Genomic DNA, 18036 nt, shown 5'->3' with positions numbered 1-18036 from the left:
CAAGAAAGGGGCTGGCTCCAGGGCAGGTCTCCCCAGGAGAGAGGAAAGAAGGAAGGGGGGGATTTGCCTCAGTCCCCAGGGAGGCTGTGGTAAAAACCCATGCCACACCAGAGGAAGGAAGAGCAGAGGGAAGGCCTGAAGTTCCTTTCAGTTGAAGAAATCCAGCCACTCCACCTTTTTCTCAGCACAGAAGAGGAAGAGAGCCTGGCCTCAAGGAGTCTCTGTCAGCCTATAAACAGACCTAAGCCCAAACACACCTGGTGTAAACCCAGGTAAAAACACAAAGTATGGGTGACCCTTGAACAACACAGGGGTTAGGAGCACTCACCTCCAACACGGTCGAAAAATCCAACTTAACATCACGCAGTACTGCTTTTACATCGAGAATAGCCACATATTAATGGACCCACACAGTTTAAACCTGTATTGTTCAAAGGTCAAGCCCACTTAAAAAAAATTATTTTTCATTTGTTTACTTTTGGTTGCACTGGATCTTCACTGCTGTGCGTGGCGAGCAGGGACTACTCTCCAGTTGCGCTGAAGTAGCTTCTCTTGCTGCAGAGCACAGGCTCTAGAGTGTGTGGGCTTCAGTAGTTGTGGCTCTCGGGCCCTGAAGCATGGACCAATAGTTTGGCTCACAGGCTCTGTTGCTCTGCCGCCTGTGGGATCCTCCTGGACTGGGGATCAAACCCCTGCCCCCTACATTTGGTAGGTGGATTCTTATCCACTGCACAATCAGGGAGGTCCCAACTGTATTTTCTACACTGCTTGCTTCCAGAAAGATCCTAAAGCTGCTGACCCTTTTGGGGAGGGCACGGGGGGACCTAGAAGGGCCAGATGTAGGTCTTAAGGAGCAAGGACTTGGTAAACTAGCAAGAAACTAGGGAAGGATTTTGGGGGGGAAGGTATGCGGATATGAGTCAAACTCATCAGGTTATAGAAAAAAGAACTGATAAGAGGGGGACTTCCCTGGAGTCCAGTGACTAAAACTCTGCACTCTTAATCCACGGTTTGAGCCTGGGTTCGATCCCTGGTCAGGGAACTAGATTCCCACTCTCCAAAGAAGACTGAAGACTCTGAGTGCCACAACTAAGATCCGGTACAGCTAAATAAATGAAGACTGGTAACAGGAAGGGAAAAGCTGGAAATGAAACTGAGGGATGAGTGTGGGTGAAAAGTGAGATGGGGCCGGGCTAGATGGGAGAAGGCCTGAAGGATGGGGCTGGCCAGAGGAACTACTAGATTTCATGCCTTAGTGCCAGGAGGACAGGGGAAGGCCAAACATTTATTTTGGGGCTGGCATCATCTCCTGGAGATTAGCGAAGTATCTAAAAAGGCTGAATTTACCCTGAGTGCAAAGAACTTCTGCCTTGGGGAACAAGGTCATTTGTTAGGGGCTGCATTAGTGGCGTTCGTACCCATCTGCTGACCTATTCCTATGGCCATTAGGTCAACTTCTTGAAGAGACAACCACATCCCAGGTGAACTACCCTGGCTCTGTGCTCTCACTGTACTGTATCAGCTGCCTGGTTACTTATCTATTCTCAACCCCACCCCACCCCCTTTGACAGCAGGTACCAGGCTGCTTTCATAGCAGTGATTCTGGCATCTAGCTCAGGACCTGGCAATACAGCTGAGCTTTGCTGTTCCAAGTGCTAGTTCCTGAGTCTATGGCCTCAATCCTCAACCTTTATTTTAGCTGGAGCCTTCCCCCAGGCAGAGAAACAAGTGTTCACAGGCACTGCTGGGTCCCAGCAGAACCTAGTCTAGACTCCAATACTCACCAATTGTATAATCTTGGAGACACTCCCTACCAGCCACCCTCCCTGGGCCTCCCTCACCTTCCTCAACTGAACACAGGATATTCCTATCTACAGGGAGAAGGAAGAGAAGGTAAGATGGCAAGCAATGAGACTTCTCATCAGAGCAGAAGAGATGCTAGCACCAAGCTGTGGTCGTAATGTTAACAGTGAGCACTTATGAAATGCCATGCACTGTTCTAACACTGAGTTAGCTCCTCTAACTGGTCTCATTTTACAACTGAGGAAACGAAGGAACACGGTGGAAAGGTTATTTACCAAGATCACAGCCTGCAAGCAACAGAACAGGATTTGAAGTCAAGCAATTTGACTCTAAATCCTGTGCTTTCAACCACTAGCAGGAGGGTCCAATTTACCTCCTCATTGTGGTCAATAGGGCAGACCCTCAAATCGCCCTACACACTGGAGAAAACCAAGGCCCACTACAGGGAAATCTAAGGTCATGGAGCAAGGCAAGTGACATTCCTAGGATTGAACACTGGCAACTTGACAATCCCCTTCTTCCCCACCCAGAGAGAAGCCAAGGGAAACTGACCCCTAACACACCTATCTGGCACCCCCACAGTCCTGTGAGGGAAGAGGCGTTCCCTCTAGGCCCACCCCCCAGTTCCCCCATTCCTACCTCTGCCCCAATGAGGGTGAGGGGCAGGGACAGGCGTCCAGCTGACATAGATTCTGCCCCAACCACTGCCTGAGAGCTGGAGCCCAGGACCCTCACTGCGGAAGGCAGAGAAACCATTAAGGCAGAGTGCAATGCCAACAGGAGTCTAGATTATATCACCCACCTGTGCCCGTCCCTCCCAGGCCAGCCTGGGGGCACAGTCAGAAAAGTCTGGTGTATTCTCAGCTGTCATCCAGCCTGGGGGTGCGGTGGGGTCTTTAGAGGAGGAGTCTGGGGACCACCGACTTTTCATCCCATCCCCACTGATCCCAACACCAACCCTACCCCTCCACATGAACACGCATCTAAAGAGTAAAAAAAAAAAAAAAAAGCTTTGTTAACCATCCTCACCTTCACTGATTCCTACTGTTGCCACCACTTTTCAGACAGCTCTCTCTGACCAGCTTTCCCACCCTGATTTCCCCCAGACGTGCAGAGGAAACACAGGAGGGGGCTGAAGGGTGCCGTTATGGAAAGGAGTAAGAAGAGAGGGGAAACCTTCAGAAGTCAGCTCATGGGACTCCGCTCAAAGCAAGCTCCTGAAGAGTCTGCGCCCCTTGGGCCTGGGAGGAGGAGCGCAGGTGGCAGGCTGTGGTCACATGACGCTGCCTGGTCCGGACCAGCCCCAGTCAACTATCTTTAGCTGGCGGTGACCCTTTAGCCTGCGGTGACTCTCCCTGCCCAAGTAAGCCACCCTGGGGTGGCTGTGGTCACGCCCACTACCAGTACCAATCCCTGAAGTCCTGCCCCAAAGCTAATTAATAATCATCACAGCTGAAATATACCAGCAGCCAGAGAAGCTTCTGGCCTTCAAGTGCCAGCTCCCTGACCCAGCCTTTCTGAAGAGCACATTTGGTTCTAGTTAGAACAGTAATTCTAATAACCACCTTTTACTAAGTGCTGAGTAGGCGCCAATAACTGCTCTAAGTTGCTTTGTGCTATTTCATGTAACTGCCTCAAAAAGACATTCCAGTTGCTTGGAAAATGAAACTCAGGGAAGAGACTTGCCCAGGGTCATAGAGTATATATACTGTGTGACATTATTCACAGATCTCAGTGTAAATTCTTCTCAAGGCCTTTCTTAATTGCCCAACTAGCAACTCTGGATCAAGTTCTAATTCAGTCTATCATGTGGGGTCTTCAGAGCACTCATGAGCCCCTGAAATGTTTGCATTTGTGTGCATCTCAACTGCACCAGACTAATCAATTACTAAGTCCATACACTATCCACACAAACTGCTCACATGCAGTGGCTCATTTACTTTTCACAACCATGCTAGGAGACAGGTAAGGTGATGATGACTCCCGGTTTACAGATGAGGAAACTGAGGCTCAGAGAGGCCACCTGCCTTAGGTAGACTAAAACCCAGGTACAGCTTGACTCCACCTTGGGCTTCACCAGCCAGCTACATGCCCTATATAGGCAATGACTGGGATTTCCACAAGGGTAGGGATCTTTCTGAATTGCTCACTGGCCCCTGGAACCCAGGACTGCAGCCTGTTCACGGCTGGCCCAATGAAGAATTTTACATCGGTATGGGTGCCTCTCAAAGAACTTCCAGAGCATTCTTTTCTGGGTAGAGAGGTTAATTACCCCTTTGCATTATGTCCAAACAGCACAAGCTGGGCAGCCTGGCAGCTGCAACCCTTTGAGTCTAGACCTATGCCCTGTTCTCCTTCAAGTTGGAAGCAGTGTGCTTCAACCCAAACACCAGACATCAGCTGTGGAAAACAGAACAGTGTGCGGGCAGCAAACAAAACAGCCCTGAAACTCCCCAGCGGTCCCCGACTTCAGGCGTAAGCCCCCAGGCCCTGGGCTACATCACAAATCACAGAGCTGGCTGGCGGCGTGGCAAGCGGGGAAGCACGGACACTAGCGCAGAGGGCAGCACCCACTCAAAGGCAGTCGCCACACCACACAGGAATGCAAGCTTATGTTGCCAGAGCATCTGAGTTTTCAAGAAATACAGAAAAATAAACTTGGTGCGGAAGAGTAATTTTCTGCTTTCTAAATACTATTAATGAATTCACATTAAGAAACAAAACTTTTCCAAGCCATATCCAGCCTGTAGGTTCCTGTATTGTTCTTCTAAGCCCTGAGGGGCAGGCCCATCATCCAGCAGCCAGGCCCTGGATTTCAGAGCCAATCCTCAGGCAGGCTGCAATGCTCTGCTGCCCCACTGACACCATCGTCCTTATGCAGGAGGCTGCTGACATCAAAGCTCCTTTTTCCTTGTGCCTGTGCTCACCTACCACCTAACACAAACTCATTTTAACTGTCCTAAGTCTAAGGCATTCTTTGCTGCAAGAGGCTTCTGAATCCCCAAGAAACTACTCTGGATTATCCCTGTTACTGGACAGAAAGGCTGGAAGGAACTTGAGAACTCATGCCATTGTACGGGCAGGAAAACTGAGGCCCAGGAGGAACCAGGCAGTGAACTGCTGTGAAGCTAGCACTGGACATCACGTTGCTGCCTTGTGATTCAGAGTTTTTCCCACAGGTCAGGAGGCCACTCAACAACACAACTGCATTAATTCGCAGACTAGGGGGCAGGGCCTCAGGGACCCAAACATTCCAGGTACTGCTCCCCACACCCACTGATGATGCCTATAACAGACCCAGAAGTCCCCGTTTTTAAGAACAGCTTCTCACATGGAATTGGACTACTTGACAGAAAAGGAGGGGTGCTCTGGCTGAAGTGGATCTGGGAGTGTAGGGCCCCACTTTCACCAGCGACCTGACTTCTCCAGGGGAGGCTCTCGGCCCCTCTGGAAGATGTGCGGCAGGCGGGCCCCAAAGGGCCTGACCAGCCATCTACCCAGTGAGGCAGGCTGGGCATCCTCACTGATCCTCAGGTTCCTGCTCTCTGAAATGCTTGGATCCTAACAGCTTCAGTCGTGCAGGTTGGGGACATTTGGTAACAGGAAAACTTCAGCAGAAATAGTAGAGACTTGCCAACCATTCCTGAAACATAAGGGGAATTGAAGTGCTTGGATAAAGACTAATTCCCCTAACCCAATTTAGCCAGACTGGGCTTGCTCCCCATAAAAGTAGTTGATCTGTTTCTGCTGCTGAGTCTGGGCCAGCCTTGGAGGCCTCGTCATACATAAGAAACCCCAACTGGGACACTGTGGATAAGGAGACAGGCTGCCCTACCAGCAGACTCCACACCCTTGCTCACTGGTGACCTATTCCACTCCCTCCCCTCTTCAGGAAATATAGAGGAGACGTGACCCCTACATTACCCATCTACCCAACCAAGTAGGCCCCTGGGCTAAGAGGCAGGACAGAGCAGCTATCCGGGACTTGGGAGTCCATGTAAACCTAAGAATGCTCTAACCACCAGCTGTCCTCAAAATAAGGAACTCATAAAGCCAGGGGAGATGGTCTTATCTAACCAATTTCTCATGTGGCTTGTAACCTGATAGGCATTAACAGGGCCACAGAGGAATGAAACCCAAGCAAGCAGGTTCATCAGGAAGCAGAAAAGCATCTCACATGGAAGATCCTAGAGTAAGACTTAACCTCTCACTTTCTGAAACCGTGAAAGGGGTTCATGGTGGCTGCCAGCTCATAGGATTAACAGCTTAAATTAAGGGCAGAGGTAAACAGAAAACTACCATAAATGCATCTTTAAATGCATTTTTTAAATTATTAAAAATAATTATTTAAGAAAACGAGTCAATTACTGAATCTGGTGCTTTAATAAAAAATCTTTTTAAAAAGATAACAATTTGCCAGATTTAGCAAATTTCAGGTAAATAATAGTAAATTTTTAGATTAATTATGTCCCATGCAATATTTGGGACATGGAGAAGGCAATGGCACCGCACTCCAGTACTCTTGCCTGGAAAATCCATGGACAGAGGAGCCTGGTGGGCTGCAGTCCATGGGGTTGCTAAGAGTTGGACACGACTGAGCAACTTCACTTTCACTTTCACTTCCATGCATTGGAGAAGGAAATGGCAACCCACTCCAGTGTTCTTGCCTGGAGAATCCCAGGGACGGGGGAGCCTGGTGGGCTGCCGTCAGTGGGGTCGCACAGAATCGGACACGACTGAAGCAACTTAGCAGCAGCATACTAAAAAACGTATTTGCTGCTTATCTGAAAATCAAATTTAACTAGAGATCGTGTATTTTTAACAGCGGAATCTGGCCACAGTAGGAAAGAACCACTGCCCATGTCCCACGACAGTGAGCCAAGTGTCCAGGGCGGGGGCCTGGTGGTCGGGAGACTGACCAGCCCTGGCACCAGCACTACAGCCCTTGTCCTTGGGGCCTTGGGGCCTGGGAGAATTCCCCTCTGGGTGGCTTCAGTTTCTCTCTAAGGACTATGCTTGGGGTGTGAGGATCCAGTCATCTGCACTCCTGACATCTTTTAATTCTATCCTCACACTCACTGATCACCCTAACCACAACCTTAGATGAAGCCAGTTTTCCAAGGGTACAATCCACCTCTGACACCACTGCTACAAATGACTTGGGCCATAAGATTTCAGAATGCAAAAAAATTATCTCCTGAGGAGCTTGTCAAAATACAGAATCCTGGGTCCCACTCTCCAGAGATTCTTGCTCAGGAACAGTGGAACCAGGAATCTGCTTAGTAATTCTAAGGTAGGTTTCCTCTGGACATACCTGACGTTATAGACCAAATGAGTTTCACCTCCTAACTCTGACAGGGCTTACTCAGAACCACAAAATTGCATTTAGTATTTTAAAAATTTTTTACGAAGCATAGTTGATTTACAATACTGTGTTAAAGTTTCACATGTACAGCAAAATGATTCAGTTATATATATATTTTCAGATTATTTTCCATTATAGGTTATTACAAAATATCAAAAATAATTCCCTATGCTATACAATACAGTAATTCTTATTTGCTTACCTATTTCATACATGCTAAGTCGCTTCAGTCATGTCTGACTCTTTGTGACCCCGTGGACTGTAGCTCACCAGGATTCTCTGTCCATGGGATTCTCCAGGTAAGAATACTGTAGTGGGTTTGCCATTCCCTTCTCCAGGGGATCTTCCTGACCCAGGACCCAGGGATCAAACCTGGATCTCCTGCATTGCAGGCAGATTCTTAACCGCTGTCTGAGCCACCTTGGGAATCACATTTTATGTATGCTGCTGCTGCTGCTAAGTCGCTTCAGTCGTGTCTGACTCTGTGCGACCCCACTGACGGCAGCCCACCAGGCTCCCCCATCCCTGGGATTCTCCAGGCAAGAACACTGGGGTGGGTTGCCATTTCCTTCTCCAGTGCATGAAAGAGAAAGGTAAAGTGAGGTTGCTCAGTCGTGTCCAACTCCTAGCGACCCCATGGACTGCAGCCTACCAGGCTCCTCCGTCCATGGGATTTTCCAGGCAAGAGTACTGGAGTGGGGTGCCATTGCCTTCTCCTCATTTTATGTATAGCAGTGTGTTAATCTTATACTCCTACTTTATCTCTCTCCTTCCCCCAAGTTTGCTTTCGGTATCTGTGAGGCTGTTTCCGTTTTGTAAGTAAATTCATTTGTATTTATTTAGATTCTACAGAAGTGATATAATACTAGTCTTTCTATCTTACTTTAGTATGATAATCTCTAGGTCCATCTATGCCGCTGCAAAAGGCAGTATTTCATTTTTTATGGTTGATTACTCTTTCACTGTATATATGTACCATCTTCATCCATTCACCCGTCAAAGGACACTTTAGGTTGCTTCCATGTCTTGGCTATTATAGTGCTGCTATGAACACTGGATGGCGGGGGGGTTGTGGGGGAGGTTAATGTGTATCTTTTCGAATTATAGTTTTGTCCAGCTCTGTGCCCCAGAGTGGGATAATTGTATTATACGGTAGCTCTATTTTTAGTTTTTTAAGAACCTTCATATTGTTTTCCTGTGGTGGCTGTACCAGTTTACATTCCCACCAACAGTGTAGGAGGGTTTCCTTTTCCTCCATACCGTCTCCAGCATTTATTATTTGTAGACTTTTTGAAGATGGCCATTCTAACTGGTGTGACGTGATACCTCATTGTAGTTTTGATTGGCATTTCTCTAATAATTAGTGATGCTGAGCATCTCTTCATGTGCCGATTGGCCATCTGTGTATTTTCTCTGAACAAATGCTTATTCAGGTCTTGTGCCCACTTTTTTGACTGGGTTGTTTCTTTTTTGATATTAAGCTGTATGAGCTGTCTGAATATTTTGGAAATTAACCCCTTGCAAGTTGCACTGTTTACAAATATTTTATCCCATTCCACAGGTTGTCTTGTTTATGATTTCCTCTTGTGCAAAAAGCTCTTAAGTTTGATTAGGCCCCATTTGTTTATCTTTGCTCTCAAGGCCTGGGAGATTTTTTAGTATTAGTATTTTAGAACTGACTGGGCTTCCCTGGTGGCTCAGTTGGTAAAGAATCTGCCTGCAATGTAGGAGACTGCATGCAATGCGGGAGACCGGGGTTCGATCCCTGGGTCGGAAAGACCTCCTGGAGAAGGAAATGGCAACCTACTCCAGTATTCTTGTCTAGAAAATCCCATGGACAAAGAAGCCTGGCAGGATGAAGTCCATGGGGTAACGAAGAGTCGAATATGACTGAGTAACTAAACCACACCATTTTAGAATCAGGGTGTGCTTCTTAAGAAACGGTAGTGGGTACATGGGTTCTTATTCAATGTTTTTCTTTTTATATTGTATTAAATATTGAATAATGTCTAAAAAAGAAAAATACATTGCAGAACTATTCTGGTGGAAATGGAACTGAAGTCTCCTTCTTCCCACTTGACCTCCCACTCTTCTGGAGTCCCTGAGCAGAAGGCTGTATACAAACCCCTCACCCTCATGACTGTGGGAACAGGGACCCTGAGCTAGCAGGACTGAAACACCACTTCCATAAGCTAAGAACACCTGAGAATGTGGGGGACCTGGGTTAAGCGCAGATTCCTGACTTCCCCCAAGCTCCAAAAAAGCAGTGTGCAGAGAGAGGCAAAGCATGGGCATCTGCATTTTTAACAAGTTTCCTGTGCAATGCTGATGCCAATTAGTATTTGAGAACTGAGCCGCCAATGAGTGAGACTGGCAGGAAGGGACCTCTGGTCTCCAAGTGTCAATCCATGGTCTCACACTTATGGACTGGAAGTGCAAACAGGAATTAACCAGCTCAGAAGAGCAGGAGCGAGCAAGTTTTAATTACATACAGAGAGCAGTCAGAAGAGAGATGCACCAAGGAGCTCATCCACTCTTTCCCACCATCCAACCTCTAGCATCAGGAACCAAGACTGGTCAAGCCAAGAAGCCACAAGTGAGCCAAGTATCTTGACAGACTTGAGTTCACAAAAGTCAGTCTGGGTTGAGCTCAAGGTTGTTTCACAATGAGCTCCCACCTATGGCTGTGCTACAAGGAGAAATGAAGGCTCTGAAGGGACCTGTCTGCCTCTCTCTTACAGCTTCCATTCTCCCTCTAAACCTTGCTGTTTGCTCACCCAGTGCCCTGAGGTTTGAATCCATTAAATAATAATGGCTACCACTTACTAAACATTTACCTCAGGCCTCCTGCTATAGGCCTATTGTGCACTTTCTAATCCCCCCAAGGGTGAAGCTATTCCAGTTTTATTGGAGGCTGGGTCGCTCCAAAGGTCACACAGTGAGAAGGGAGCTGACACCAAGGATCTGAAACTGAAAGCCCAGCTACCCTAGGTCTCTCAGTACCGCCAGAGACAGATACTTGGTGGAGATCCCAAAGGGCTCCAGCTCAAGCAGACCCTAAAGGGACTAAAGCCATCAGCACCAGAATCCACTTCTCTGAACCTATTAGCTCACCTGCCAGGCAAGGATAATGCCATTTAGGACAGGGGACAGGGGCAAAGCACAGCCAGGAATCAGAGCACTCTTTATTGCAAAGGCAACACTCTAGGGCGGCCTGTAACCCAAAGGCCTGGGCTCTGGCTACACCAAGCCCAGGAGAATTCTGCCTCCTCCAGCAGATGAGAAAGGGGAGGACGGAGGAAACTGCAGAGATCCCACAGGACAAAAGACAGACTAGAGAGACAGAAAGGGAAGTAGAAAAGCAGAGGTTTTATGTAGGCCCTGCTTCAGGGCACAGAGGAGAGCTGAAGAAAGCATAAGCTACCCATTCAGGTAAATTACCCTTTCTGTATCCTTCGTGACTAATCAGTTCATAAGGTCTCCCTCATCCATCACTGCATCTAACTCTCACAATATCAGTTTGAGGTAGGAAGGGTGGATATGGTTCTCCCCAGATGACACAGTAAGACAGAACTGAGACTCAGTGAGCTTCCTGGTTTGTTCCAAGAACATCAATTTGTTTTTAAAGATGTCAGCCCTGGGCTCCTGCCACTCTATTATGAAACGTGACCACTGACATGAGGGGTTTTGTGTGCCAGGCACTAGAGAAGTAACAGTAAACAAGTCCCTATCCTCTGAGGGCTCAGTTTATATAAAGCCTTAATCTGAACTCTACCTGCAACTGGTTGATCTAAACTGCTTGGGATGCTGTACTGAGGAACCTCAGTAGACAGACTCAGGAAAAGCCTGTGATCAATTAGCAATGTCTTTTATGAGCAGGAGAAGGGACAGCAGTCACAAATGTATTTATAATTCCAGTTTGGTAACCAGTGAAAAATGTTCTTCATCTCAACCACCATTCAGCCCATACTACGTATTGTGGATACAGAAATGGGTAAGACTGACAAGGATCCAGCCCAAGAACTGATGACTGACATGAGAGCTGACATGGGTGGTGGCGGAGTCAATGCACTTTCCCTCCAGGGACCACTCCGTCCTCAGCCCAGGTTAAGACCTGCAACCCTTAGATCTGGTCTCTTTCAGAGATAAGGCAAGGCCCAGGAAAAACAAACTGCAGAAACACAAGTGAGAATTACAGAATGGATGCCTCTGGAGGAAAGCTCACTGGGCTGCTCCATCCCCAAGGTCAGCCCAGATCCGCTCCTCCAGCAGCGGGACAGTGCAATGGTTAAGAATGAGCCTGGGCTCGAGTTCCAGCTCTGCCACTCCCATCTAAGTGACTCTGGATTTCTGTAAATGGAAACAGTTTCTAACCTACTGGGATTCTGAGGATTAAATGAGTTGCTATTTTTTAAGTACTTGGGGAAGCACATAAGTCTTCGTTGCTGCTGCTGCTGCTAAGTCGCTTCAGTTGTGTCCGACTCTGTGCGACCCCAGAGACGGCAGCCCACCAGGCTCCACCATCCCTGGGATTCTCCAGGCCAAGAACACTGGAGTGGGTTGCCATTTCCTTCTCCAATGCAGGAAAGTGAAAAGTGAAAGTGAAGTCGCTCAGTCGTGTCCGACCCTCAGCGACCCCATGGACTGCAGCTTTCCAGGCTCCTCTGTCCATGGGATTTTCCAGGCAAGAGTGCTGGAGTGATGTGTTAGCTATTATTTGGAAGTTTAGGTATCTCTGGTAAGACTAGTGACAAATTTTTCTACCCCATCTCACTCACCGGTGAGCCTGCTGCTGCTAAGTCACTTCAGTCGTGTCTGACTCTGTGCAACCCCACAGACGACAGCCCACCAGGCTCCTCTGTCCCTGGGATTCTCCAGGCAAGAACACTGGAGTGGGTTGCCATTTCCTTCTCCAATGCAGGAAACTGAAAAGTGAAAGTGAAGTCGCTCAGTCATGTCCGACTCCTAGTGACCCCATGCACCACAAGCCCACCAGGCTTCTCCGTCCATGGGATTTTCCAGGCAAGAGTACTGGAGTGGGGTGCCATTGCCTTCTCCACTGGTGAGCCTATTGGTACTTAATATTGGATGTTTCTTAGCGCCCCTCTCATCCCTCCAAGAACCATGTTTTAAGCTCTGTCTTGAAGAGTAAGGTGGGGCTTCCACGCTGGCGGTGGTGGGGGAGGGGCGCGGAGGCGGGGGCCATTTTTAGGAAATTGAGAGCATTTCTAAGCAATACCTCCTCCATTTGGGCAGGTTTTCCCTGGCCTTCTCAGGGCTCAGGGTCTATCAACAGCTGGCCCAGTGTAGGGAAGAAAGCTTAAAGGCTTGTGTCTGGAGGACCGAGTCAGAGCATCTGCACTAGGTCACCTTGGGGAGCATGCTTCCAGGTGTAGTCCTCTTCTAACCTCCACTCCAACAGCACCAACCACTTAAAGGGCCTCACATGTCTCTACCCTTGAAGAAACAAGGCAGAAGACAGAACCATCACAAGCATCCTGATTGCTCTGGTGCCACCCAGGAGACTTTGGTTAACAGATGACCTCAGCATGGCTTCCAAAGCCAAACTGCACTCTGACCTTCCTCAAGTTTAGGATCTCCAAAGAGCTGCCACCTCAGAGAGGCAAAGGCAGTGATGAAACAAGTCAGGGGCTGGGACAGGGAAGACCTGGAATGGCAGAGACCATGCCAGAACAACTGGAAGCCCAACTGCAGCCAACAGAGGACTTCAGCAGCCTCTCCACTCCCAGCCAGGAGTCTAGCATTTCCAGACTGCCCTCACACTCCTTTCTCCTGCTCAGCAGACAAACTGCTATGCCCAGGGCAATTCGATAAAGTCAAGTATCCTTCCACAAATGGTTATGGAGCTATAATACTATCGAGCCCTTAAGTATGACTGTCACTGTGCTAAATACCTCCCTTGCAATATCTTACTTAATAACAGACTGATGCTTATCTTTTTTTTACTCTCCTGGATTTTTTCCTTATTTGTTGTGCTTTAAAAGGGTGGGAGGACTAGCTCTGCCAGTTTTTAATTCTGACCCTGGGCAATTCCCTTCATCTCCATGACCCTATAGAGAAGGAATTTCTCCATAAAAGGGGGCCAATTACCACCCACCTCAAGGGCACTGCGAGATAAGAATAAAGAAGTGTTTCGTAAAGTTTTAAGGTCTAACCAAAGGCAGTACCAACTGTTCCAACCAAGGACTTGATGAGTAAGACTACACCCCAGGAGTAATCAAGGATGGTGGCTTAGAATCCTCAGCTCTCGCAGCCCACCTTGGACAGTGTCCCACCTCAGCTCCTCAGAGCTCCCAGAGGAGTACAAACCTGCCAACTCCTGGTACCTGAAGCAGACCCCTCCCAGCCTTTGGAGGCCTGGCTTGGGGCTGCTGGGTGCTACAGTAAGGGACAGGAAGACTGGATATCCTGAATCCACCTAGCCTTCAAAACCCCAATCGTCAGAAATCTGACCACTTTTAATCTGAAACCCAACCCAGGGCTGCTGCTCATCCCAGCCCTCCTATGAAGAGGCAAGGGGTGGACAGAAGCAGGCTAGTGATATGCCTAGAATGCAGCCCCATTTTACAGGCTGAAAATCTGAGGCAAAGATTTAGGTGTGGGGGAAGAAGAAAAAAAAAAAAATGAAACCAGGCTCCTACAAACCTCAGACCTGCTAAGACATGAGGTTCTTGCCACAAAAGTGGTCTGGTGTGAAACTGGCCCTGCACTAGGGCAACAGCACTGTTCGACAAACTAACCAATTATTTAGAGATTTCTAAGTCCTGACCTCACCCAGGCCAATCCATACATGTTCCCTTCTGCACTCACTCTGGCCCTGCTGGTTTTTGTCCCATTGCTGGTCAGCCTCCACTGGGGATGTGCTGTGGGCTCTGTGGGCATCCCAGGACAAACCCAAGTGGAGGGCTCTGCCTAGCTCTTACCTCTGACCACGCTTTGTGCTCTGGCTAGTTGCAAACCCAAGCAGAAAGCTGTTGGAAGCCAGCTGAGTGTGATGGAAAGAGCACTGACCTGGGCATTGGGAGTGTTGGGTTTTAAATGCTGCACCCTGTACAACAGCCTTGGTCAGTAGCTTCCCCTGTGTGGACCTGCTTCCCTTAGCAAAAGAGTGGTGTGCGTGCGCTCACACACAGGGTACAGATCAACTCTAGGTGCCTGCAGGGGCAGTGGGAGAGCAGGGGCTCCAGCAGAGAAGCAGAGCATGTGCATCTGCACTGGCAGTAATGAAGTACTGGCCAGTTCCTTAACCTTCCTCACCAGAAAGACGTGACCCTCCTTACCAAGCCTGTTTTGAGGGTCCTAAGTGCCTCTGAAAGCCTCTGTTTCTAAGTTGGGGAAAAATTTTGGCTCACAAAATATTATAGCCCTATTTTTTAAAAAGGTATGTGCATATATAATACATACAAAATATACTAGTGTGTGACTCAAGAAGAAAAAATCTAGAAATATGCTGTCAAATACAGTAATCACTAGCCACATGTGGACACTGAACACATGTAGCCAGTCTGAACTGAGAAGTAAGCACTTTAGGTAAATGTATAAAAGATATACCAGATTTAAAAGACAGTATAAAGAATAATTTTTATACTGATTATATGCTGAAATGAAAATATTGTGATTATCTTGGCTGGGTTATATTAAGTTGGTTTCACCTATCTTTCTTTTTAAAAATATGGTTATTAGAAAGTTTTTAGTTATATATATGGCTTGCACTGTATTTATTAGGCAGCAATTGATCTAAAAAGGTATCGTGGCTTAGTAGTATTTATGGCGGGTGGTGAAACAAATTATCAAGGGATTTATTTTCACTGAAACACATTTTGACATCTTCCTACAATGAACTGGTGCTGCTTGAATAAGCTGAAAAGATCTCCCCTTCAAAAGAAGTTAAAAGACTCAACACATAATAGTATTTCCCATCCCTTTTGATAACCCAGAGCCTGAGAGCTTCCCAATGCCCACAGAGAGTGGTCCCCACCCCTCCCACTGGCTGGGAGGCCATGCCCAGAAACCACAAGGTCAGCAGGGCTCTTTCCAGCAGGCTGCACGTGGCCTGACAGAGCTGAAGAGGAACATCTCTTGAAGGAAGAGGTGCCAGGGCTCCCCAGCAGAATCAGAAGTTCCAGGGCCTGCCTCATACCCACTGAGGGTGGCCAGGGCGGGCAAAGCTGGGACCTCCAGGCTGGGCCAACCAGGGCCTGCAGAGATTCCTGCTCTCTGAAGATCTGTGCGGGTCCTCTCTCTCCCAGAAAGTTTTTTTCAGGTGAAGTACGTATATTTCTGTGGTCCAGGAGAATGCAAACCCAGATGGTAAGTAAGGCAGAAGTCTGGATTCAGTCTGCCATGGGCTGGAATCCCACCAACTACAAAGCAGCCTTGAGCAAATTCCTGAACCTCTCTGAACCATGGTTTTCTGGTCTGTAAAACAGGATCGGGACTGTAGGAAGATCCCAAGGGAATGTGAATATTAACCAAGATCATGAATTAGATGTGTGTGAGGTCTTTGTTCATCAGGAGAGAAGTGGAAGCTCTGGACAATCTGGCCTGGTTCCCTGGGGCATGTGTCTTCAACAAGGCAAGCTACCCCTGAGGTAGGTTTGAGGACCCCCGGCTAAGCCCAAGGGCAAGATAAAGGCACATCAGCAAAGGATGGACAATGCATTCATGAGCATGGGATCCAATCCCTCCATACAAGTTGTTAAGAGTTGAAGGTCCAGCCAAGAGAAATGTGAGAGCCAGGCTGAAATCAGAACAGGGATCTCTAGACTTTCAGCTCTGTCAGTTCACTCTGACCCCACCCTGAAGTTCTTACCTGAAATGAAAAAGCCACTCTAGTTTCCGACAAGTCAGGAACAGAAAACAGTGACAAAGAGAGACCACATCGAGCTCATTCCCCATCTCCAGGCCTTACCATGCCTGAGCCCATGCGACTCCCCCTCCCCCTCAAGGATGGGGCCTGGGACAGGGCAGGGAAGTTGGAAAACACTCACACTCCTCCTGGCTCTGGGGCCAAGAGACTCCTGGACAGTATGAGAAAAGAGGAGGAAGTAAGAAATAGCAATCAGAAAACTTCCTCTTAAACTGACCTAGTCTGGAGGAGGCAAGGACAGGACATTAAGTTAGTCAAATGGCCCAAGGCACTATGCCATCATCTCTTCCTTTCCATCTCTTTTCTGGATAACTGCAGCAGTTCCTCCCGGGGTTTCCCTGCTTCTAACTTGGCCTTTCTGCCCCAACCCCAATCCACTCTCCACAGAATGGAAAAATCAGCTCCTGCCACCTCCTTCTTTGCTTTCGGAACAGCACCCAAACTTCCTAAGCTGGCCTCCAAAAGCCTCTCAGGTCAGTTCCTTGGAGAACACTAAACTCATCCCCACCTAGCACCTGCTATTCCTCATCAGCAGGTTCCTTATCAATCCCATCTTGGCCCACCCTTACAGGTATTCGCTGACACCCTGATTGAAGCTACCCTCACCCACACAATCCCAAATCCTTATTTCTTAGTTACTGTTCCTTTAACAGCACTCACCACTATCAGAAACTGCCAAGTAGTAATAGAGATGGCAGCAAACTGACATTCCTCCCATTGAAAAGCAGGACCCGTGTCCCCTCCCCTTCCTTCTCAGAGGGATCTGTGACTTCTACCAACACACTATGACAAAAGTGATACTGTATCAGTGTGCTCAGGCCCAGGACCTTAGAAGACTGAGCGCATCTACTTCCTGTCTCCTGGAACACTCTCTGAGAGCCCCAAGCCACTGTGTATGGATACTAAGTCCTACTGCTTGGAAATCACAGTGGTGGAGAGGTCACCCGAAGGCACTCCAGCTCCAGATGAACGCAGCCTTCCAATTACCCTGTCAAGGCTGCAAACACGTTGAGTGAAGCTCCGGTGGGCCCTGAAGACCAGGACCTGTCACCTCTATCACTGTCATGTAGAAAAGAAGAATGGCTTGGGCGAGCCATGTTCAACTCCTATCCCATGAAATCACTGAATACAAGGGCTGTTCTTGGTATAACTAGTAGCTTCCCTATTCCCCCCCGCTCCCCCCCCGCCACCCCAGTGAAGATGCCCGTGTGCCCTGCCATGTCATCCACCACACGATGAGGTGTGGCTCCAGGATCTTGCTTCAGACATGAAAGCTCCCTCCATCCATTAAACCACCGACTACTGTTGCTGACTCCAGGCTCTTTCTTAGGTCTTGAAGCTGGGCAACAGAGGCCCTGCAGGCCTGTGATGTGCAGTCCAACCACCATCAAAGACATAAATAGTGTGACAGGTTAATCTTCCAGTGGAGACATCTTCTTAGAAAACACCAAAATCTCAACCAAATGCTTAACAACCACCAACAACACAAAAAACCTGCTCAGTTCAGTTCAGTTCAGTCACTGAGTCGTGTCCAACTCTTTGCAACCCCATGAATCGCAGCACGCCAGGCCTCCCTGTCCATCACCAACTCCCAGAGTTTATCCAAACTCATGTCCATCAAGTCAGCGATGCCAACCAGCCATCTCATCCTCTGTTGTCCCCTTCTCCTCCTGCCCCCAATCCCTCCCAGCATCAGGGTCTTTTCCAATGAGTCAGCTCTTCGCACGAGGTAGCCAAAGTACTGGAGTTTCAGCTTCAGCATCAGTCCTTCCAATGAACACCCAGGACTGATCTCCTTTAGGATGGACTGGTTGGATCTCCTTGCAGTCCAAGGGAATCTCAAGAGTCTTCTCCAACACCACAGTTCAAAAGCATCAATTCTTCAGCGCTCAGCCTTCTTCACAGTCCAACTCTCACATCCATACATGACCACAGGAAAAACCACAGCCTTGACTAGACAGACCTTTGTTGGCAAAGT

The 18036-nt window shown here is 48.3% G+C and overlaps 1 protein-coding gene across 1 annotated transcript in view; it reads right to left on the bottom strand.

Annotated features, from left to right (window-relative positions):
- The window catches only part of LARP1 (La ribonucleoprotein domain family, member 1), a 60588-nt gene that overhangs the window by 26011 nt on the left and 16541 nt on the right, over positions 1-18036 (bottom strand). Inside the window, exon 2 of the mRNA XM_010829400.1 lies at positions 2833-2863. Within this exon, the coding sequence (XP_010827702.1) occupies positions 2833-2863 (31 nt within the window). The remainder of the gene's footprint in view (positions 1-2832; positions 2864-18036) is intronic.

Source organism: Bison bison, unplaced genomic scaffold (assembly GCF_000754665.1).
Source record: "Bison bison bison isolate TAMUID 2011002044 unplaced genomic scaffold, Bison_UMD1.0 scf7180017864505, whole genome shotgun sequence".
NCBI lineage: Eukaryota > Metazoa > Chordata > Mammalia > Artiodactyla > Bovidae > Bison > Bison bison.
Note: the sequence above shows the minus strand (reverse complement) of the source record. Positions and strands in the feature narration are given on the sequence as shown.